We start from the raw sequence: 24,946 nt of genomic DNA on the forward strand, positions 1-24,946 counted from the left end.
CTGAAACTGTAGGTTTCTTCTGTTTTTCTCCTCTTTACTGTAGAGGCATCATGATTAGAAGAACAGTCTGATCAGCAAACATTTCTCTTCCCTTTTGTCTCAGCAAGGCACAAGAATAGCTGTCAAGCGGGATATTTACAGCTGTCTTTGCAGTGTCCGAATGTTATTTTCATGACTATGCATTTCTTGTTTGTAAGTAGTGTTAATACTAGTCCCACAGAGCCTTGCAGCAGTTAATATACAGAATTAGATAATTACATATACCCAGGCAACACAAACTTAATTTCTTCGCTCTGGAGTGATAGCCCTTAATACATTCTTTAAAACTATTGATCTATCTGAACCTATGCTTTTTGTATTCAAAATAAAGATGTCTGTAAATCATAACTATTAGGATGCAGTGAATTTCAGCTGTGTAACAAGAGTCAGTTAACAAAGTGTAGTTAAACATGAATGAACTGCTAAACATAACACAATCATGGAAAAATGCTACTTTTGTGAAATGTTTCACTGTGACTCACAAATTACTTTTTAGATTCACCTGTGGAAGAAAGAATTGACTTGCTTCAGGCAATGCTGCCGTTCCTTAGCTTCATTCTGACACTAGCTGAAGGATCTGCTGAGCTAATAGTGTGACTTTTTTTTTTGTTCTCAATTTTTCTTGTAGGACAGTTACTTGATGCTGTCTGCATAGCTACTCTATTTAGTTATAATATTCTGGAAATAAGCTGTTTTCAGTAGAAATTAAGCTCCTGGAAAAGTTCTTCATGAAAAAACATGTGATGACATACGGAGATGGAGTTAGGGTGACCCTGACTGCTACTGGCCCCCTTCAGGAGCCCAGTGCGTTATGTACAGGATTTAAACATCAGCAAAGGAGATGTGGCCATGCAGCTGAGTTGTTCTTCCCATGAAGTCTTTTGTATGTGAAATGGCTTTGTGTTTAGTCTTAGTTAGACACCCAGACACATGCTATCACGTTCTTGCTCTTTTTTATGCTAAAATACTGTTGGTATTCTGATGTTGGTTTTTGATCAGTTCTATCAGACCAGGCATTATCTTGAATTTTCCTTTCTGTGGAATGGGGCTTGTGTGTTTCTGACAGACATTCACAGCAGGCAATAGGAGTTTTATCTTTTGTTTTTCTTTGCCTTGGACAAGATCAATGTACAATCAATGGACAATACTTGACCAAACACATTCTCTTGCTTCTATCTAGGTGGATTTCCCTTGAAGAGTTCGCACTGAACATAAGGGAAAAGTGTAGGGTATTTTTCTCCATTGTGTGAACTTGAAAAAGTTGAAAAACACTCTGCAAAAGTAGACATCTGCTATTTCTAGGGTGATTTCTGACCTGATACAACATGGTAGTTACTACTGAAAAAGAAAAAAAATAAAAATTAAGCACATACAGGCTAAACTTGATTCTTGTATTCTTGCAATCTTTAAGGAACCTGGTGGCAACAGCAAGTTTGTCAGCAGAAAGTACTTTCACAAGTCTTTAAAAAACGTTTCTTTAATATGCATAGAAATGTAAAGATTATATTATGCTCTCCCACTTCTTGAGACTGAGTTCTTGGAATAAATACAAGTTGTTGGCATGTTTTGAGGATGTGGTTCTCTTACATAGCTAACGCAGATTACTTACGGCAATATGTATCTAGTATTTGGTAATTTGTGTACCTTTAAAATCTGTGTGCTGCTGATAATAAGCAATGTGAGCAATTCGTTTTAGTTTGCATCCTAGTTTACATAAAATAAAAGTTAGTGTAAATGTGAATGGGATCATGCTGAGTTCTTTAAACAGATCTATAGGGTTTTTTTAGTGTTTATTCAGGCTTCTGCAAAGCAATTAGGATAAGATAAAACACTGGTATGTAAACTCTTCTCTGCAGTCCTCGAACACTGCCTGTAACTTCACATTTTTTGGCAGCCCAGGTATTTCTAGATTTTGACAGAAGAATCAGTGCAGCAAAACTTCTTGCAGAGGCAGACCTAAGGGATGGTATATTGTGCTGAATAATCCCTCCCTTTTCTTTGGCTACTCCTTTTGCAGACTTCAAAGACTGCTTGAGGTCAGCAAATCATTTCCTCTAATTATCACACAGGGAGTCTGAGATGCTAATGGCTCCCTATCCCTGGTGTGTGTCTCTTTCTTATCTATATAGAAGTAAAGGGCAGCTTTTCAATTCAAGAAAAAAAGCAGCACTGTAGCCCAAGTATTAAACCTTGTGAAGGTTACTGCTCCAAACCCCATGGTTCTTACTATCTTTCTTTAAAGGGGTTACAAATTTGAGCATATTTTTTTTTCTGAATCGTTCACAGCCAGAATAGGCTGTTGGAGTCCCTTTAGCTGTGAACTCCAGAGGACGGTATGGTGCCTTGTGGAAAGAAATGGTGTGATTTACAAGCTCTAGATTCAGAGGGCCAATAATCTCTTTGGTAACATGAGAGCAAATGCGTGGGAGTGGGGTACTGTTCTGAGCAGCATATCATCCAATGGACCATATATAAGGGCAAAAAAATGCACTTGCTTCAGTGACAAATATATGGCATGTCTTGAATGCCAGGGTTACATAGGAATTATCCTGGTATTATGACAGCTGAAATGTTTCCATATTAAATTACAAATAATCCTGTCTTTTGGCTGTACTGTACCAAAGAATTGTGTTGTTCCTATTTTGGAATAATATTTTGAATGAGAGAGATTTGAAGAACACATTGACAAATTTTGAGAACGAGTTATCGGCTGTTCTTTATCACAATGCTGAAAATATTTTAATTTTTTTTTGAAAATTCTATTTTTATACCCATGATTTCATAAACCAGTGGAGCTTTTAGAAGTCTGAACTCCCCAGAGCTCTACTGAAGTTCACTGGACTTAGCTTAGCAAAATTGCATTGTGTTATGTTTTCCTTGTTTAATTTAGTGACATCTCAATACAAATATCATGCCAACTGTGTGGCAAGAAGGATCAGGGAGTTTCAATTAATAACATGGATTACTGGCTTTAGAAAATGCAGATTAAGTAGGAAATATACAGTGCAAACTGAAAGAAAGCCATAGCAAAACCTACAGCAAGTCTGTTCAGACATATTTGTTGTTAGTTATTTAATATAGTGTTAATTAGAAACTGGCATCACTTCTTTAGTCATGTATAGTCTTTATATATAATCATATATTTATGCAGTTCTGCCCTGGTGTAAGTGATGACATAATTAGCAGCTTATCATCTGCATAGCCTGTGCTTCTTTGCGTCCTTTTGTAACTAACATGCACTAATTAATATTGATAGTTCTGAAAACGTTTTCTTTGTATAACAATAAACTGCTTCAGTTACCTTTAGCTTGATTGACTGGCTTGCTTTGTTTCTGACAATGCGGTATGTACTTAACTTTTCATTACTTTCCCATTAAAATAGCTTTAATAGCAGTGGCACCACCAATGCTTTATAGCTGGTGGGGATCTCAGAAGATTTTTTTAGTAGACTGTGTGTAATACAGCAGAGCTTGAGACAACACTATAGTACAAAACAAGAACACTATAAATGATTAATTATCAAGGTAAGACTATTTAGCCAGCATGTGTTGGAAAATGAACAGTGGCCCTTACCTTGTGAGTATCTGTGCATTCCCAGTATGGGTTGGCATACAACTTTGAGCGGTCTTTGGGGTAGCCTGCAAAATTTTCGTTAAAAACTAATGCACAGGTACAAGTAATGCTCAAACTCTGAGAAGAGTTAAAGTCTTCACAGAAGTAATTCTATATTTCTGTTTCTATGGAAGCTTATTAGTGTTTGCCTCTGTATTACGCCCCCATTGAATGTATTCATTGATAAAGACTAATCAAGACCCTACTATCCTAAGGTAAAATCACCCCTTGCCTCTTCATATATAGAAGGATACAACTTTTTTTCCCTGCAAAGGTTTTTGTTCTTGCACATAACTGCTTCTTAGAGGAGTGAGAGATCTTGTGTTTTTGTCTTTTTCCCCCCTTTTTTGATTAGTTATAGTCTTCTGGGTGGTAAGCCATCAGCCACAGACTAGTTACTGGAGATGATGTACAGAAATGTGAGTCAGTTGAGATGTGTGGAAAGTCGTCAGTGTTTTTCAGTTTTGGTATCTTTTCTTCTGTATTTTCCTCTTTTTTTGTGTGTGGGTCTGTCTTCAAAGGCTGTAATTCATACGTAAAGTAAAACAGAATCTGAGTAGCATCCTTTAGGCAACTGCTGTAAGATGATAAAAACATGTTGATTTGATCTTGGTTAGAGGACTTCTCAGGAGTGAGTTGGGCTAAGCCATCTTTCACTAACACTTTCAAGATATTTTGTTTGCCATCCTAGAATTAAAACTACGTGAACATTTCCATTCTGTTCTGTTACATGCAGTTCCTAGAAATGGTCAAACTTGGGCTTGCAGTTCACCTTTCATTTCCCAGGCCTGTTACTTACTATAGCTTTCCAAGATGAACAAAATGTTCTGCTCTTGTGAAAAGAGGATGTGTTTCTTAACCACTTCATTAAATATGTACCGTTGAAAGAAGGGGAAGCCAGAAGTCAAAATTTGGCTTGGAAGCAGACTGCTTTGAGTGTTCAGATAATTACTGCTTTTTATTTGGCAGAGTTTGAAGCTCTAGGGGCAATTTAGTATGTAATGAAATTCATCCAGTCTCTTGCATTGCTCAAAGTCAAGGTACTGTTTGGTTGTACTATAACTTGCTTAATTACACTGCAAGGTCCAGATCTCCGAGTTACTCAAGCAGAGTTGGGGTGTGTTTCCAGATGTGTCCGGTGGTGGTTTGATCTAGAAGTGAGGGAAAGCTGTTGGTCCTTTTAGCTTGTTTTACTAGCTGGCCTTTAGTTTTGTACTTCAGGACCTTTACTAGTCTTCCTCAAAGAGTAAGTGTTGCTATTTCTGCTTTAGAGATGTAATACTGCAGAGCCAGAAAGGACTGCACACCAGAGCAGTGATGATCTTCTACGGTTTACTTAAATTGCCATCTAAGTCACAGACCGCTTAATGCAGAACAGCTAACTTCCTTGTAAAACTTGTGATGGATAAAGTCTATGTGAACAGCTTTTAAGGATGATTCAAAATGCCTCTTTAGGTTTTATGTTTATTTTTAATTGTATGCCATCAATGTCTTCTTCCATGAGAGAATTGTGCTATGTTTTTAGCAAGTGTTCTCCTTCACTTCTGTGAGTCTAATGAATCCTGGAGCTGCACAGTAGGAGTCTGACAGACTGGAAGTTGCATTAAACAGCTTTGGGTTTTTATTGAAAACATTGTCCTTGGTTCAAAGGGAAGGTAATTATTCAGCCCTGGAATGATAGCAGCCCCTCCTTTACTGACAACACACCATCTGGTTGTGATAAATCACATGGCCCTGGCAGGCAGCTTTTTGGTAGCAACGGTGACTTAAATGTTTCATGTCCAGCTTCTTAGAAAATAAGAGATATATGTTGTTTATGAAAATGACGTATTCCCCTGTCATTGGTCAAAAAGCTTTTGCTTCTTTTTAAGTCTCTTAAATGTACCTCTGAGGGAAAGCTTCAGAAGGCAAGGTAGTGCATGGGATTTTTCAGCAGCTAATTCTTGCTGCAGGTTCAATTCTTTTATCTGTCGAGGGAGAGCTGGAATAACTGGTGATGAAAGTCTTGTGTACTTCAAGTGTAATTGGCACCATTTACTGTACTTTACCACCCAAGGACTATTTCTGTAGTTCTCACCCAGCAGTAAGAAAAGTGCAAATTATTAAAGGGTTTTTCCTCAAGGAGTGGTAGTACTTAAGCTTGTTGGTTGCTGTAGCTTCAGGGAGGTAGGTTCCTTTCCTGAAAACTTGCCAAGTAGTCAGTTTGCATCTATAAGTAAAAGTTTAGAGTGATATTAGGCAGCTTGCTAGCTAATTGGTCCTCCTGGCAGCTATTTCTCTTTCTTGCTGTCCCAGCCAAAGTGTTATTTCTTCTAACCTGCCTAATTATGTGATACATTCAAGCTCAGTTCTGTGCTCTGGCCAAAAAATATGTCTGAGCCAATGATGATTGTTAAACAGAAATGTCTGCAAGGGTCTTGGAGAGGAGAGGCAGCTTTGGTTCTCATAATATCTAAATTATAGCCCCACTCTAAGGTGGGGTTAAACACTTAGGAGTGGAGCACACTGAATGTGAGACTTACTGTAGTGTCTGATGTGTTGAGAATGTTGGCTGCTGTCCACTTCCAGATTTCTTTTATTTCAGTATGTGATTCTCAATTCTTTTGCCACAAATTCTCTCCATTTGCTGTATGTGCTTTAAGTAATAATCACAACAACACCACGCTGAATTTTTTTTCTTGCTGAGTTCTGTTGATACCTTTTATGAGGCTAATTGCTGCAGAGGAAAGTATCATCAACTAGTTTTGCAAAGCATTTTAGTATTTTATTTTTTTTTGCTTGGGCAAAGGTAACAGTAATAACACTCATTACTAGTTCTTACTTTCCTACCACTTCTATTTTTAGAGCTGAAGTCCTTGCAGATATATTTGCACAGTGTGGCATGAATAACATTTATCTTAGATTTAGATGTGAAGAGAAAACACTTTGAACCTGACTTTGCTATGCTTGTTATTTCTGTGGCTAAGCAGTTTGGACATTCATGTGGGGATTGGCCACAGGTTAAAATAACTGAAGCCATGTTGAGCAGTAACTAAAATTCAGTCAAGCATTTTATGCATAATGAGGAAAGTGCCCTGGCAAATTTGACTCACTCTTTGGCTGCCAAGGTATATAAGAAGCGGATGTGTATTATTTTGGGGTTTGGCAGCTTGGGCCTTCACCTTTTGCAGGCAAAATACCTCAGCAGCTTCCAGCCATTTGTGCTTGATGCCTCATGCTGATGTGCAGCATGTTGATGAGCAAAAGTCCTGCAGAGTGCTCATTATTACCAGTCTGTCAAAATTATAGGCTTGCAATTTTAACACCTATTGTGGGAGGTGACTTAAAGTACAAGCCACAAGTACATGGAAATGAATTAACATGGGTGATTTTAACTGTTTTCTGTATCTAATAAATGATAACTCTCAGATCATTTTAGGGTTTATTAAAGAGAATGAGGTAGTCAGTTTCTGAAAACTGAAGTTTGAGGGTGGTCAAACACTGGAACTGAACTGGTTTTTGAGGTTATAGAGTCTCCATCCAGCAATGTAGCCAAAACACAACTGGATGTTGTCCTGGGTAACCTGCTCTAGGTGACCCTCCTTGAGCAGGGGTGGGGATTGGACTAGATAAGTTCAAGACATCTCTTCCAAATCAAAGAATTCTGTGAAAAGTGAAAGTGATACCTCGGAGAACAATAACACCCTTTTTTCAGCACCTTGGGGCACTTATTTTTTTATATAGGATATAATAAACCTGTAGTGCTCCTTTTATATTCCACAAATACCTTTTCCAGTGCTGTTGGCCTATGAAGGAAAACTGCAGTGCGGTTGGCTCCAGAGTAATTGTCCTTGTGATTTGCAATGACACTTCTTAATGATATCAATTCCTGCTGCTTCATGGCTGTTTTATGTCTGTGTTTACTTGTGCATGTTTCCAAACTGTGGTGAGGGAACCTGAGTTGTCCTTTGACCAGATTTCTTCTGATGGTTTCTGACAAGTCAATACTATGTGGCAGTAGCCATCTTACTAGACATGGGCTGGCAAGGATAATTCTGCATTTCATTTCTTGCATAGGCTGTAGATATATTAAATATATCTACATTTATCTATATAGATATAGTAGATACAGATCTGATTGCAAATAACTCAGGTTTTGCTCATGAAAACACAAGGAATGTCTGCGTGGAGTTGAGTGATATTCCTGTTTAGAACACTTCTGCTATGCTCACGAAGGATGTGCTAATTAGCAGGCAGGATTCAGTGGGACAACCTCATTCTGCCAAGTCTGTTTTGTGACAGGTTATTAAATGTCCCTAGATCAGCACATCTGGCAGAGCTGTTTGGTTGCTGTCTTCCAAATCTACCCATTGTCTAGACAGGTTTCTTGCATCTGTCTTAGCCACTTATGTCTTCAAGATGCCCTCCTTTGTGTTCTGTCACCCTGTAACTCTGAAGTACCAAAAGCAATACACTGAAAATATTTCCTTTGGTGGAAAAAAAAATCTAAGGCAAATTGTGATTTTTATTAGGTGTCTCTTCAGTGTAAGTTTGTTTTTATGCCCTTCTATGAGGATTTCAGCGCAAAGCATTTTGTGATTCCTGTTCTGGTCATCTTCCTATAGCTGCACAACTCACGACATTTGCTAATAGTTTCTTCATGATGATCATAGAAAAGTAGAATGGGTGGGGTTGAGTTGGGAGGGACCTTTGAGACCATCTAGTTCCAACCTCCCTGCCATGGGCAGGAACACCTCCCACTAGGCCCAAAGCCCCATCCAGCCTGGCCTTGACCACCCCCAGAAATGGGGCATCCACAGCTGCTCTGGGCAACCTGTTCCGTCTCATAGTGAAGAATAAGAATTTCTTCCTAATGTCTAATCTCAATCTACCCTCTTTAACTTTAAAGCATTTACCCCTTGTCTTATCAATACATGCCCTTGTAAAAAATCTCTCTTCATCTACCTTACAAGCCTGCTTTATTAAAGTTTTGTCCAAGACAGTTTATCGGTGGCTCTGGTCTATCCACAGACTGTTGGGATTAGCTACAGAAGATTGTCTTCTAGTAGCAGAGGCATAATTGGGTAAAATATTCTGACATCTCCTGAGCTAAGTAAAACTGTATTTCTAATGCCTGTAGGTCAGTCACCTCATGTTTGTTGCAACTTCATCAAAATCACTGCCAGTGATGCAGCATCTGGTAATGATGCTACACTTCATAAAGCAGCCCTATGTTCACACCTTAACGACTCGGACCCACTGTTGGCTCATTGTAATGGTAGGGAGTGCTTAGTCTTCTACATTGTAGATGTGTAGACAGACTGTTTTTGAGGAATGTAAGTACTTGAGGATGTGTTATTCTCATGCGTAACTTCCCTTTGAGTCCTTAACTGTATAATTTGGTAAGATATTAAAAGATGATAGAGAACATGTATTAGGCTGAACATTAACTTCATTTCAGTCACACTGGGAAGATGCAGGTTGCTATATAGCTGTGCTTACTGCAAAGACAAAGTATAACAGTTGATTACCAATAACGTTGGTGTACCCAGAAGATTAAATATACATGCAGACAAAATAAAGAATTTTGTTATTAGTAAAACATTTTCATTCTTGTAACTTAAATTTCAACATGAAAAACCTTTTCAGCCTCTTGCTTCAGGTAGAGCCTTGGTATATGAGATGCCTTCCACTGCCATGGAAAGGAGCTATGAAGTAGATGGGATATACTTCTAAACACTGGTGTACCTAGTTCATCTATGTGCAGAAATTATATGTACTCTTGGGGGTGGTAGACAGCCCGTAAGTGGTTAATAAGTGTGAATCCTGATCTGCCACATGGTAGTGGTAAAAATTCACAGCTGGAGTTTATGCCTATGTTACTTTTCTAGTCCCAAAGCCCTGTTGTTAGTTGTTGCTGCTTTTTGTTGGCTGTTCATTTGTATAAAAACGGTACTGAGTTGAGTCTAGGCGAAAAGATTTTTAATCTCACTTTAATGACTAAAGGTTAATAATTTTCAAATTTTGTGTTTCTAATGGAACTTACTCCTTTTGTGTCTATTACTGAATGTGTTTTTTTTTATGCTGTTCTTAAACTGGTGGTTTGAGGAGCCAGCTCTGGCCAGGTTTGAGGCAGGATGGTCTGTTAACCCATCTTGTTTTTGTGGGTCTGACATCAGTCATGTTGTACTGATTTACTCTCCGTTGCTTAAAGCCTGAATTTTCAGGCTCTTATAAAAGGGATTTTCTTGTAGAAAAGTGCTCCCCTCTGGTTTGGCAAATGTTGCCTAAATTAAATCGATTGCTTTTTAATACTGCTGTTCCTTAAAATATTTATTCATGCTGGACTCTTTTAAGCATGTATCTTGCTTCAAAGTGTCTCTGCTCAGATAATAAAGCCTGCTGTTTGAGGCAAAAGATGAATAATAATAATCAAAATAGGCATAATATTGTCATGGTTGTACATGGGCAAGTGGCCACTTTAGCTGATTTTATTGGCATGTTGTTTTGTAGCATCTTTTTGTCATATCTCTGAACACCTTGGACATGAACTAAGGTTACGTGGTTGCTGCTGTACAGAGATAGACTGTTCTAAAGAACTGACAGTTTAAATGATACACAGATCAGGGAGATATGAAGAAATCAGACTTAATAAAATTAATAGAAGTACCATCTAATTGGCTAAAAAAAAATAACCAAACAGACGATACTTCCTTATGATGTTTTGAGGCATGTGCAACCTGCTCAGTCAGGCTCCTCCGTGATCACCAATGTAGAGTTTCTGGGAAACTGGGGAAGTGCCGCCATAACACATCACCAGAGTTCTTTTAAAACCTGTTTAAACCTGTGGATTTTAAATTGAAGTTCTTTAGCGGATCAAATTTTTCCATTCTCATTAACAGACATGATCTGTTCATGGTGAGAACTGCATCTCGTTATGATGAAGTTTGTGGTGCGAACAGGCTGCCTTGGCGTTCTCTGAGCACAGCCAGGAGTTACAGGCAAAATCGGAAAGTGCAAATATAAAAATATTCCTCTGGGCTTTGGAATATGCCAAAGGCTTCAATCTCACCAGTATATATAAACTCAATGAGTACACAATACAGGCACCCAGCTGTTTTTTGTCATGCTTTTAAACTCCACTGGAACTGTTTAGCTTAATAGCAAATGCAGTGACAGATACTTAGCATTAGCATAAATTTTGTTTTTCAGAGACCTTTCAATGCCAAGAACATCAGCCATCATTTTTCTTTTCTCCTTTTTCCATTTCTTAATCTCTTTGGCTTCACCAACGTTTTTTTTTTCTTTTAAATCAGATTTAACTGTTTTCTCCTCTCCTTTAAAGGACAGAGCGTTTCGCCCTCACCTCTGCATTGGCTCCATACTCGGCGCACTCGTGTAATCCAGGCAAATCCCCTGCATACAATCTTGTTACAAAACCATAGGCATGGGGTTAACTTGGAATGGTCACGAGCCAAGCCCTTCACTGCTTCTCCTAAAATAAATTGCCGCTAATGCTGCTGCCATGTGGCCAACAAACATGAGCTCACAGCAGTCTTTTGATTTCCTATTGCATGCTTTCAAGTGTGCTGGCTCTTAAACAAGCCTTCTCCTCCCACGTTATTTGTAGTTTATCTCCTGAGTGGTGAACTTGGGAAGCATGCAAGTGTGTCAGAAGAATAAATAACTTGACTCAGCTGTCCACCCCAGTTAGCGGTTCCCCAGTGCTCGCATCGTCTCCCGGCCGCGTTAAGCGTGGCTCTACGGTGATGTGCTGGAGATGTGGTGGAGGTTTGGGGGGAGAGCTTCCTGGCAGGCTGCTCAGGACACAGCTGCAGGACCTGAGCATGGCTCCAGGCTCCCTTTATGTAGCAGTGGCCCCTAGTGGAGGCTGCTCGGGCTCTTCCCGTAAAGCCCAGTTCCCATTTCCAAGTTGCTTTTAAACCTGAATCACCCAGCAGAGCTGTGGAAAAATCTAGTGAGTTTCTGGTTTTGTTCGCTAAAAACTAGTGTTTGAGCTGTTAAACAGTAATGCACGTTGTAGCACTGGATTAAAGGATGATGCTAATTACTTCCTTTTAAAAGTTCCTCATTGTTTTCCCAGGTTCTCTTGGCATTTGCCTGTGCGAACCGATGCTTTATAAAGCAAATCTGTGGGAATGTAGCATTTTGACTTCCACATTTTAATGTCTCTGTGCAATCTCAGATTGCATAGTATAATTGTGTATAATACTTTCTGTAGATCTGTAATGAAAATCTTCAGACATCGTCTGAAGCGAAGGATCTGAACTTCTTATTGCAAATATTGGCAGCAGTGCAGTGTTTGTGAGCACAAACTCAGAGGAAGCAGGTTGATACGTGTGGAGTCACCTTGTCCCTACAACTTAAACAGTGAGATAAGAAAAGTATGCTGAAAGGTACGAAACCGATGTGTGTGTATAATAAAGTTTTCACTCTGATTCTTTTTCATTAGTTTTTATAGCATAATCTCTTAGTAGAAACCAGCGAAAATGTTGGTTTCAGGGGGCTGAAAAACAGAGTAGATTGCTGTAGGGGGGCGACCCTCCTGGCTCTGTGTAGGTGAGGGCCTCTGATGGGATTGTCCATGTGAATCGATCTTGGTTTCCCACTGTCTGCCCTGGGATGTGAGTTCATGTTACAAGTCTTTGTGACAGGTTATGTTACAAACCTCTTAAAATTAACTCTAGCAGATACTGTTATCACAGGTCCTTAAACATCAATTACAGCGTTTTAACAGCATCACACTCTTTGTGCAACTTTTCCTTGGAAGATAAAAGTGGCATTTAATCAGTATCGAACTGGAGTTTTGCTCAGTGTTAATGTTCTTTACTTTAAAATCTCTCTCTCCTTCTTCTAGTTCTCACCTTCCTGGCTGTAGTACTCCAATAAATAGGTACTACCTTGTTTTGAATCTGACCCGTGTTCCCAGTCAGATGTTCTTAACTCGTGCTTCTCCTTTCTACCACTTGGCAAATCTAAAAACATGTTGGTCTTTGATTGTGCAAATGTTATCTCAAGTCATGCTTGACTTGTGTTTTTCAGAAGAAGCATTGAAGAGGCAGTTTTCTATACCTTCTGTGAAAAATATCTTCATTGCAGGGAAAAAAATTATGCCTTTATGCCTACTTAAAAAGTTGTCTGTTGTGTGTTATAATGATGAGGTATTTACAACTACAGTGTCCAGAAAACAACTTGAATTATTATGTTGACGTTGCAAAAGATCTTCATAAGCCCTTGGGAAATAACTTAGCTTCTGAAAGCTTAGTGGAGAATCTGTTAAATCAGCAGAAGAATATTGAATTCCTGGTTGAGATTTGAAAAATGCTTGTTTCCAAAACAGAGTATGCTGAATTATGTCTTCCACTGCAACAGCCAACCAAAAGACAGAAATGTAGGAATAATAAACAGAATGGAAGTATAAGCCTTTGTAAAAACAAGGGGATTTTAACGTGGAAAAATTTACAAGCTTGAATATATTATAGCATCATTCTGATTTGAAGAAACAAACTTCTGGAGAATGATATATGTAACCAAGTTTTCATCACCAGCTTACTTTGATTTAAATAGTTCCAAATGTCCAAAGCCACACGCTTTCTGAAGTAGAAATTATCACTTTTTTTCTTGTCTGTCCCGTTGATAGAAGCATACAGGGAGAAGAGCCTCTATGCTAATGAAATAATGCTTTATCTTTGGTCATTGATGCTGATGCTCTCAGGAAAACAAACAAGGAATGTTGCAACCTGATCCATATCCTTTCCATGTTGCATGTGTTTGGCCACCTTATCTCTTGTTTGGGGAGCAGGATGTGATGGCATCACTTTGTTCTGTCTGCATAATGAATTGTGGCTTTTTTCTGTTTTCAGCAATGGCTGGACATCCTACTATTTTTTGTGATCTTTAAATTACGTACACGTCTGGTAAAAATGTTAGTAAGCTGCGTAGTCAAAGATTTCCGTAAAACCGGGTCGTAGATCAGCCATGTCATTTTGAAATGATGGTGGGTGCTGCAGAACGTACCCTTTCTGCTAGTTCTTTTTATTCCATGCAAGGATATGGAGGCTCTGTTGTTACTAACAACAGTCAGTAAACGTTACTGTTTGGGTTATAAAATGCTTTTCCGTGGTGTTTCCTAAAGGAGGTTGAGATCTGCTTCTTTGATGTTTTTTGACACGTGTACACATGCACGTTTCCCCTCCCCAGTTACCATAATCTGCACAATAACTTTTATTTGACTGAGTGCTTCCTTTTAGTTAGCTTATTTTATTTTTGTTAAGAGATCAGAAAATTAAATTGTTTAATCTTGGGAAAACATTTATACATGGGAGGAAAGTTTTATTAAATTCCCTAGCTTGTGGCCACCAGGAGAAGAGGAGGATAAAAGCCAGCCCAGGTAGAGTCCTGCAGAATCAATAGACCTAGCAGAGTACTCCTGCTGAGGTTATCCTTACACAAGTAAAGCTGTGGTATTTTTGTCAGGGTAAACTTACTCTGGGGTAAACCCCTTTCTTGACTTAAATAAGCTATGTGAAGAGAAATGACGGGGCTGCAAATCAGGAATGGTCCATCTGTCAGTAAGTGGCTTAGTGCTGCTCACCTCCAACACCTCTGCACTAGCAAGCGTTTATAAGGTGGGACAAGCTTGAAAAATATGAAACAAATTACAATAGAGATTGAAAGTAACTCCTGTGCTAAGAATTAATGGAGTATTTCCATCTCAGAGACCTTATGGATTTGATATCAAGATTAATGTGCTCTAATCTTTACTTCTAGCTGGTAACTGTACTGATGTCCTTAATATGCTGCTGCCAGTCTTCTTAATAAAACATATTTCTTGTTAGACACTTACTGATTCTTCTTAGAGGCAGTGTGCTATTATCAGAGTTGCATCATCATGGGATTTCACAGAAATCTTAGAAATATCTGCTAGTAAATGTTTGAATTTTGTTACTCACATAATAGAAACTGGAACTGAGAACATTCCGTTATATTACAGCTTGAGCAGTTACAGCGAAACCGAGTACTTGGGGCAATAAATATCACAAGTGGGATGGTTATGCATGTAATGAATAGCAGTCTGTTCATATCAAGAGTTTTCTTTTATTCCAAGTTTTCCATTAAATCATTAAAACTGAAGATGTTAGCTGTCACCAGCATGTAAGATAAAGGCATGAAACTGCTCATCTTAACCATGACAGCGTCGGCAACAAAAAAAAAAAAAGGGGTTGAATTAAAACTGCAAGGTGAAAACTGCATTGAAGAACTATAAAACTAGTTAATGAACAAGTGTATAGTAAAGTTGTGATAGCCATCTAATGTGACACTTTGAATTGAACAGGTATCTGTTCACTAATTAGCACTGTACTGCAGCTTGAGCATACAAATGCATTTCACTGCTCAGGAACCCTTTTTAAAGATGACCTATGTGCTTTGAAGCCTCTATAAGAGTTAACTCAAAATTTAAGCATTTAGCTTCTCTTGTATTCCTCCAAGTATCTTTGTTTTAGATCCAGGTGACAGTGATCCCTAGTGTGATGAGAGGATAAAATCCCACTTGTGGGGGTTTTGTTTATTTTTTCCCCAGCTGAAGTTGGTTTGCCCCTCTAAGAGTGCTGTGTCAGCTGGTAGGCAGTTTGTGTACAATGCAACATGCCTTTTATTTCTCAAGAAGCCTTGCTGATGAGGTGTTGCATTGTCTAGGACAGATTCGTGATTGCCCTCCCATTACTGCTTTGAGATCACAAGAAGAAGGGAAAAAGCAAATACATCCTAGTTGGACTAAATTTTCGTTTGAGTCCAATATCATCTATGATAGCTTATTCGTCAGCCTTAATAGATGACAGGAACAATACAAATACTAGATCTTTGTTAGCAGAGTCTTTTCCACAAATGCTAGGGCAGCTTTGTTCTTTGTTGGGATGATTTTTGGTGTGAAATAGAGAGGTAGTACAAGTCCTTGTATTCGGCTGCCTAGTGTAAGCGTAAATTTCTATGACATGAAGAGCAGCGTGGCTAAATGTTTAGCCATCTTTGTTCACCTGTCTCACTGGTAAAGCACCCATTGCAAGAGCAGTTTAGGTTTGGCATGGTGGAATGTGCAAACTTTTTTTTTATTCTGCATATAACTAAGGTAAGTATCAACTTAATTTCTGCTTCAAAATTCTCAAATAAATCCTTTATTAAGTATCTCCTAGATTCTTTTTCCACTGTAACTTATGTTTGTTTGAGTGATGTGACTTTTAAAGCAGAGGCAGTCACAAGTGATGTATCATTCTTCTCACCTCTGGGAATCTCTCGTGGCAAAGGTCCTGATTTACTTCCCAGGCCCCTTCAGATTCATAACTGAGTGGATTTTTTCCCCCCAGGAAGACACTAGCTATATTGTTTTATTATTACTTGTCTCCTTATGTATTGATAAGATGTGATATGCCATTCTTCATTTACTGTAAAATATCAAAAGAGTAGATACGTTGTCCCTCAGTGCAAATCCAGAAACACCATCATCTGAAGCTTGCTTAGAAGTGGGCAAAAATTGCTATTCATATTGTGGAGGTATGTGCTAAATATTTGAAGAATGATAAAAATGCTACAGTCATTAAGCCATTCCCCACTGTATTGGTCCAGCTTGTGGCACTGAATGCTTCTGCTGCAGAAACTCTAGAAGCCTGAGGTAACTGCACTTGACAGCATGGGCAAGTAATTTGCTTAGAGTTTATAAATGCGAAAGCATCTATCTGGCATTCTTGGCCACGCAGAGTTGATGATAACCATGGTGTTATGGGCAGTGCAAAGGTCTGAGAGGAGTTCTTGGTAGCTTTCTCAGCAAAGCTGCTGCTGATACAGGAGTTGATGCTTGGTTACTAGCACTTGGCGTAGGAGAGCTGCAGCTCTGCACCAAGTCTGCTGTGCTTCTGCACTTACGTGTAGGGCAAAACCTTGGTATGGAAGTGAGCCAAGGCAGTTTAAAGTGACTGTTGTCATTGTGGACTGGTATAAGGCTGTGTCAAGTAAAAGCACATTCCTCTTCTGTCAGCTATAAATACTGAGCTCACCTTAGCTACCCAAGCACAGGCAATTGCTGCATTTCTTTTCTCTGTTCTTGCTTTGTTCTCTGCTGAATCCACACAACTACAGCTCTGAGCTGAGGGCTGTAAAGGGAGAGTTTCCCCCCTTAGCTGGCGTGTGACCCTTACTTCTGATACTATGGCAGCATGTGCTTCAGGGCATAAATGTGGGCTTTAGATTAAATGATGTCCTGACTGCTACAAGCAAGGAAGTGTTTTACTAAATTACAAGAGCAATCTTGTTATGACTGCAGTAAACTTGTAAAAGGGTACAAAAGCAGAGGATAAGTTATTAGTTAATACTCTAATTCCAGCATAGGTCTGCCAGTAGCTGGTTTAAGCTATTTACGGGGCCCATAAGGGACTTCAGATCAGTTGCTGTGATAAGGGGTTCTAGTTTTCTAGCCTTTTGAAGAATTCAGTTCCAGTAATCCTCCCTTTCTTCCCTCCCTGAAGGTCATCACATTCCAGTTTCCTAGATTAAAGGATGTTACCAGAATTGTTGCACAACTCCTATTTGAGAACAATTGGCAGGGTGGTGTCTGAGCAAGCCTTCTTTGAGTGGTCTTAAAATGAAGCTGCGTACTGCCAAGAAAGCCAGCTGCTGGAAGAGTCTTGCAGTCCTGGCAGTCTTTCTAGGCCTTCAGTTGAGCAGATGTGGACAGAGCTCAGAGCTTCAGAAAATACTTGGGCTGGGAAGGGATTTTGAAGTCCTGTTTGGATGCTTCAACATGGTTTGGGTAGGAGTGGGATTAGTGGTACTGGTTACCTGGTCACTGCTGTCTCCAAGCACTGCTCGCGTCAACTTTGTGGCCACAGACCCATGGCTAAAATTGTAGTAGCAATGAACAGCCTGCTACACCTTTGTGCATCAGTGAGGCTGAACCAGCACATCTTAACAGATCTTAGCACTGGGTGCATGCTTTTTGCCTACTATTGTAAATCCTACTTAAATAGCATGTGGCATCACTCTTCAAGTGCAGGATTTTACGTTGGATTAGGAGGCGAAATACACTGACATGCAGAGGAGAGGAGCTGAATGCAATGCATGGAGAAAGAAAAATACAGGATAAAGAACCTGTGCCAGGCTCTTGTTCAATACCTGGGTGCTTTGCTTACCTACAGCTACAGCTCTTTTTCAGGAAAAAAAAGACGTGTGGTAGGCAGTGAGAAAACACCACTAAATACACTTCCAGGTTCTCAGTAATACTGCTGTAGCCATGGTAGCAAGCTTTTATAGAAGTAATTATTTCATTAAACTGACAGGTGATTCTGGAGCAGAGTAAACACTGACAGGCTTTTGAGACCACAAACCTGAAGACTATAAGCATCTTCCACATCTATTGCTTGCTGTAATAGGTGCTTGTGTGTGGAGGGAACTGAAAGATTTGCACATGAAACATCTCAAAGCACTCCTCAATCTGTAAGGACAAATCTAGAATCAAACTCTTTTTATGGGAGAAATGTTTACGGAAGACTATGAAGCAGTTGCCAACTACAAATTAAGGTTGCTCTTTAATCTTTAGCCTGGAAGGCTCCAAGCAATTTGGAAAGTGGTGTGAGTATATAGAGGGGAAAACTATAAAGGTGCAGAAGTTTCTTCTCCTGCTTGATACGCTGTAAACTTCCTGCTGTGTGGTATGGGAGGATCTGCATCCCCGGTTGTGGGAGAGGGGCAGATCACAGCAGTGATACCCAGCAGTGTTCATTACCTTACCACTCCTGCAGCGGTGAAATTTCATGTTTATTTTGATGGGATTATAAATCACTGACCTGAAATGTTGTCAAAAGTTGTGCATTTTTGTGTAGGAACAAGTGGATGCAGTTTTCTCAGGAGGTACCATGGCACCTTTTTTTTCCCCCGATCGTAGATAGCTCTTTCCAGCTGTTCTTGGACATCTGTGTTTTTATTGATTGCCTGAATGTTAGAAATGCAAGAAGTGACATTTGGTCCACTATCTCTGGTCTCCTGGAGTAGGTTGAAGATTTTTGTTTGTGTTTTTTTTTTTTTTCACCTCATTTTGCAGGCTGGTGTATTTAAATAACCAAGTAATTGGTTTTAAAACAGAGAGAAAAATCTGGATCTCAGCTAGAGGATCTGATCTAATGTGAGCCAGATACAAAATAAGTTTCATAAGCACAAAATGCATTTGTGTTTTACTGAAATCTTGCTGTTTTGGGGGGAAGAGGAATTAAGATTCTGCAGAAACTCCGGGGGATAAAAGATTAAGAAATAAAGTTGTTAATGGAGGAGAAGAGATGTTTCAAATGGCAGCAAGTACAATTAAAAATACCAGTTCCTGCCCACTAATGACGGGCCAAGTTTTGCAAACTTAACAGGTTTCATTCTTTTTTTTCTTATGCTTCGCCTTTGATGGGATTTTGCCTTTGATTGCATGGTTGTGGGTGGAATGTCTGATACTCTTGGCTACAAAAACCATATAGGCTCTTAAAACTACATTTGTTCTGGCCTGGAGCATAGCTATGTGGGTGTGGATGTCTCTTTGAGGCCTGGCGTTCCTTTTGGGTAATCACCTTATGTTAGCTGCGACTTTAAAGGGAGACTATTAATATCTAGCAGCCAGCTTCACTATGTGGCATATATCAGCACCGGAAGATTTAGTGCTTCACTATATGAATTACTCATTTAGTGAAGGCTGTGGCTGGATGATCAGTTATCCAAAAATATAGGCTGTGGACCAGAGACCAGCAAGTATAAATGTTACCTACCTGTCATAGTCTTACAGCAGACGTTTCTCTCCTAAATGCATTAGAATATTAGTTAATCAGAAATGCATTATTGCATTCATCTGCTTAGCTGAGAATTTGTGGATCTTTTAGAATTTGACTGATAAATAGGCTGTCCAACGCATATCTCAGTAGCTGGAGTATTTAAGTTATACCAGCAATCCGATGTTCTCTGTACTAATTTTGCCAAATGTCAAAAAAAAATAAATTGGCTGAACACATGATAAATTGACCGCTGCTGCTGCTTGTGCAAAGTGATCTGGATTATCAGAAGTAATCTGTTTAAATTAAACCCAGCTCACTTTCACTGAGAAAGGTTAGGGAGCAGCCACATGATCAGTTCAGCAAGCAGATCTAGGAGAAAAATGGTAAATTGCATCAATACAGGCAGGCAGGACAATGCGTAGTGAAGAGCCTCAGCTGATACATGTTCAGTAACTATTCAAAGAGTAAGCAAACTCTTCTTCAACATGCAGTTATCAGTGAATTTTGAGCCAATTTTGCAGCTTGCTTAAAAACAGGCTTCTATATCATTTTGTCAGATTTGTATCTCTTGATACAATTCTCATGCAGAAAAACTAGGGAAGTTTTGGATTTGACAATTATGCCTGTCCTTTATGCATGTGTCAGTCCATTCAGCTACAGCCTTATCTGAAAATGAGTAATTAATCTTGATTGCATGAGAGAAATACAGATTAGAATTCAGTTTGTTCTAATTTTAAAACTTCCATAAGCACAAATGATACATTCATGGTCTGTACCTTAGCTAGAGGTCTTGTGCTGCAATTACACATGATTTAGGACTGTTGTGTTCATGGTCTTATCTTAATTTCTTTTCTAGGGAAAGAATGTGTGCAGCAGCTAGCAGAGAACACAAGGTATTTCAGGAGACGACTGAAAGAGATGGGCTTTATCATCTATGGAAATGAAGACTCCCCTGTTGTGCCTCTGATGCTGTACATGCCAGCAAAAATTGGGTAGGTTTAATGGGGTAACTTCTCATCCATCTACTTTAAAGCTAGGATGCTAAAAGAATATTAAGACTTCTGTAAATGTAAGGAAAGAATGTTCTGTTTTTTACTTCTTGTGACCATTACTAAGTTTTGTAAAACATAGAAACTTCCTATAAGTGATCTGGAGAAAACTGGGGCTTGTAGCTTGGGGCTGCAGAAGAGCACTTCAGAGAAGCAATTTGTAAAGCGTGACATGCAGTAGTAAAGCTTTGATTTTATTTATATATAGAGTGCATATATTCACTAAAGAGAAACTGAAATTGATTGGAAACTCATATAAGAATGTTACTGGAAAAACTTTGCGACAGTTCATGGGTCAGGAGCAGTGAACATTTCCATAGCTGAACTTTGTAAAATTAAAAAATAACAACAATGATAATAAAATAAAAACACGCTACTACTGTAGTGATTTAATAGCTCAGGCATAATTATTGTAAGTACTAATAGAATGCTAATACATGTTTTTTTTAGAAATGCTTGTGGACTGCTGTGTGGATACTTAAGTCTGAAATTCTGCAAACAGGATATAACTTGTATATTAAAATATTTTGCAATGTAAACATCCTGATTTCATTGACAACTTGGCTTTGACAGCTGCTTTTTAGTGTCCATGCATAATGCAGAGTTCAACCAACACTTTCAGATTTGGAAAGCATAGCTTCATTTTAAGCAGTACAGAACACCTTTAGTGCTCTTCTAGCTCAGCTAGTCTTTGGTCTGGCTAAGCTGTATTCCGTGAGGGAACAAACATGTAGCTGTCTTCATGAAGCTAGATATGGTAGTCTTCCACCCTCCTCAGTGCAAGCAAATTTAAAAGGCCCATAAAATCTTTATGGGTGCTGTGGAGCCTGCGATATGTGCTGTCCAGCACACAGTGCATACTGTGTCTACCTTCCAGCTGTTCTACTAATCAGTGCAATCTTTTCCCTGGAAATGTTCATGGAAATGTTTGCTAGCTGAGCATTTGGGCCAGTAGCTTAGTTAAAAATAGGCAAGAGCACAGAGAGAATTGGCCATTGGTGTCTACATTGGGTCTACCTCATCCTTTCTTTCTCTCTTGAAGTCTGTTTCAAGTTTGAGAGTACTAACTGGATCCAAAATGAAGTATATTAGGATATACTTATTTATAAAATGTTGCAGCAGAAGGCAGAAAACATTTAAAAAAAAAAAAAAAAGTAAAAGGGTGTTATTGTTGTAGGTGCTCATCAATCTTAGTTCATTGCTACTTCTAAAGACAAGAAGGTCAGTTTAAAAGGGCTGAACCATTTATTGTGGCCTCTAGAAACACCCACAATTGCACTGCCATTATGGAAAGAATCTAGTCATTCCTCTCATTGCATACGTGAAGATATTCTGTGACTGTTGAGTGAGATTTTTGCACCTTCCTTAAAAAAGTTTGGTATTACATTAGATGATCTTAATTTATTGTGGAGATTTAATGTTCCCATGAAAAGCACTTAAAAGTCATACATTCTGTGACTCCATAACGTACCTGAATTTCATTTAATTGGTAGAAACAAACCATTTAGAAATTGCAGTATCATCTGCGCCAGGGGTCAATTCCTTGTGTAGTCCAACTTCTGAGCCCACATCTCAGTTTCCTATCAGAAATATTCTCAAGTGTGGGTTACAAATCCATTTGGAAACAGCCTGGCAAAAGACCAGCCCCCGCCACATACGGTCATCCTTGGTTTACCATCTTGGGATTGAAGTAGAGGGCCTTGTGATGAGACATTCTACCTCCACAAGAAAGCACTGGAAGATCAGTTTCAGTGTAACTGGCTTGTTTAATAAACGCCAATATGAGTTAACATGCTGAGACCTTTATGCTGATGTTCTGCCTCACCTGGTATCATTCTGACAATTTTCCTTGTTCTTTCTGGTAGTGCATTTGGGCGTGAGATGCTAAAGAGGAACATTGGTGTTGTGGTTGTGGGCTTCCCTGCAACACCAATCATCGAGTCCAGAGCCAGATTCTGTTTGTCTGCAGCTCATACCAAAGAGATGCTTGATACGGTAAGTGTCTCATCTTGTCTCCCTCTTGCTTATGCCTTCTATAAACAGAGATAACAGTTCTGTTTTTTTGTGGTTGTTTTTTTTTTTTTTTTGTAGACTGGTTTGATGTTTGGTATGCAAATGAGTAGAACCTAATGTTCAAAGCCTTGTGTAGTAGAGCTGGCAATGACACCATCTCATTCCTTTCCCCAACAAAGCGGAATGGCTGCCTTCAGTAAATTTCAGAAACTTCTTCCCATTTCAGATATGCAAGAGGGACAGTCTTGTTCCCTTGAGACACTGCTTTTTCCCTTCTCTAGAGGCTTTGCCTTCAGTTCTTGAGCTTGTGAAATGGAATCTTTTAAAAGGGAGAAAAACTGCTGCTTCTGATACTAGACACAAGTTGATTAAAAAAAAAAAAGGCCTAAGATCCCACAAAACATCCGTATTCTTTTCAAGAGCAACTGCAAACCCCTTCATGTGGCCTACCAGTGAGCACATTTATTCCAAACATTACTATTCCAGCTCTTGTTTATGGCTTCAGAGCACTGTATCATAAATGATCCCCTCCTGAATGAGGCTGTGCCATGTGCAATGCCTTGCTGGCTCCTGCCCACACTAGGCATGTTCCAGCAGGAGCAGCAACCCTCTTAAAGGAGGTCTGTATCTCAGTTAGGAGATGCTACTTTAAAAATTAAGCATGGCAGTTACTCTCTGACTAATATAATCGACAGGGGATTTATCAGGAAACCTGACTATCCTTTATACATTTTGAATATGGTAACTACATTCATTTTTGAGTCTTCTGAATAAGACAGACATATACATAGTCTGTCCTAGGTTCAGTCAAAGTTCTCCATTGTGATTTTTCCAGTTCTGCTGTTCTCTGACTCAGAGCCTAAGTTACTGTGAGTCACAACCTTGAATTTAAAGAGGGTAGACTTTGCCCTTTACAGAGGCTGCATGAAATAATCACATAGGATACAGTCCTGAAAAGAGGAAGGGGTTGACTCTCCCCTCTTCCCCCCCCCCCCACTCCTTTCTTTTCAGAACCTGAAAGGAATACAGAGACGTTGTCCTGAGCATGCAAAGATGAGGTCAGGAAAGCAAAAGCCCACTTGGAGATGAATGTGTTGAAGTACATGAAATACAGCAAGAAGGGTTTTTTTTAGGGATATTTGTAGCAAAAGGAAGACTAAGGGAAACATGGGGCTGCTGCTGAATGGCATAGGAATCTAGTGACAAAATATATGGAAAAAGTCAAGTTACGTGCTACCTTTTATTGTTAGTCCTTACTGGTAAGACTTGCATTGAAGAATATAAAGGCCCATGAAGTCAGTGAGAAATCTTTGCAAGTATTTTAAAATATGTTATGGACAAGAAGGTGGCTGGGAATAGTCATCATGGAATTATAAAGGGGAAATCGTGCCCAGTGTCCAAGTATGATCAGGCAGTAACATTTCATAGCATGAACAGTGAGTAGGAGTTGTAATATAAACAGACATTTGCCAACAAGTCAAAAAAAGGTTTCAAACTTCCCATCCTTCGCTGCCACAGAACTTCTTGCTGTCAGTTAGCCTTTGTCTTCTCTGTTAGCTATGAGCTGGAGTCTTAACCTTACCAAGCTGTTTTCACAGAATATTTACAAGTACTATACTTGTTCTTTTCCAAAAACAATCTGCAACTTTTATTAGCCTGCTGAGGAAAAGAGTTTTTTGGTTTTAATCAACCTCCTTACGAGTCTTTCAACTTTCCGGAAAATATTTCAAGTTTTGTGCATTTAATTCTAAAGACTCATTTCTGGAGTACCCGTGTAGGTGCTAAATGCAGTAAACCAAAAGAAATACTTGTTTAATATATTAGGGCTTGTCTGCCTAAGAAAATTAATCGAGGACAAAATGAGGTGTGAATTTTGAAGTGAATGAAGAAATCTTGATTTAATTCAGCATGTGAGGGCTTTGTTCCAAGTTGGCATAAACCATTTAAAAGTTCAAAACAACTGAATGCTCAGAACACTGGCAAGGGGAGTTAATAAGGAGCAAGTCTTTGTGTCAGTGACTTTGTGTTGTGTTTGTCTTGTGTTGTAGTGAAAGGGAGTTGATTTTAGGCAGCTAGTAATTAAGACAGCATCAGGCATCAGATCTGATCCCTCTGCTGAACTATGGCAACAATACCCAAGAGGAAAAAAATGAAATGAGTACAAGAGCTGGCAAAGAGCTTGTATGAGTCCGAGACAGGAGAACTGGGTAGCCCATCCACGTGTGTATGGATGCTAACTACTGCTGTTATCACGGCATTTCTTCTAAACAAAATTAATCCGGGTTTGGACTATGGGGAAGAGAAGCTTGTCTTGTAAATGCTGATATTTGTAATGCTTCCTTGTTCTTATTAAATAAACCCACATGATGGGGAACAGTTCTCAGTTACAATTTTAACCGTTTTATGTAAATAAAACTTCCTTGCCTGAAAATATTTGGC

At 39.1% G+C, this 24,946-nt stretch overlaps 1 protein-coding gene across 1 annotated transcript in view; it reads left to right on the forward strand.

Moving 5' to 3' along the window:
* SPTLC2 (serine palmitoyltransferase long chain base subunit 2) overlaps positions 1 to 24,946 on the forward strand; it is a 68,270-nt gene that overhangs the window by 40,784 nt on the left and 2,540 nt on the right. Inside the window, exons 10-11 of the mRNA XM_038179619.2 lie at positions 20,302 to 20,437; positions 22,360 to 22,489. Of these exons, the coding sequence (XP_038035547.1) occupies positions 20,302 to 20,437; positions 22,360 to 22,489 (266 nt within the window). The remainder of the gene's footprint in view (positions 1 to 20,301; positions 20,438 to 22,359; positions 22,490 to 24,946) is intronic.

Source organism: Anas platyrhynchos, chromosome 5 (genome assembly GCF_047663525.1).
Source record: "Anas platyrhynchos isolate ZD024472 breed Pekin duck chromosome 5, IASCAAS_PekinDuck_T2T, whole genome shotgun sequence".
In the NCBI taxonomy this organism is placed as follows: Eukaryota; Metazoa; Chordata; class Aves; order Anseriformes; family Anatidae; genus Anas; species Anas platyrhynchos.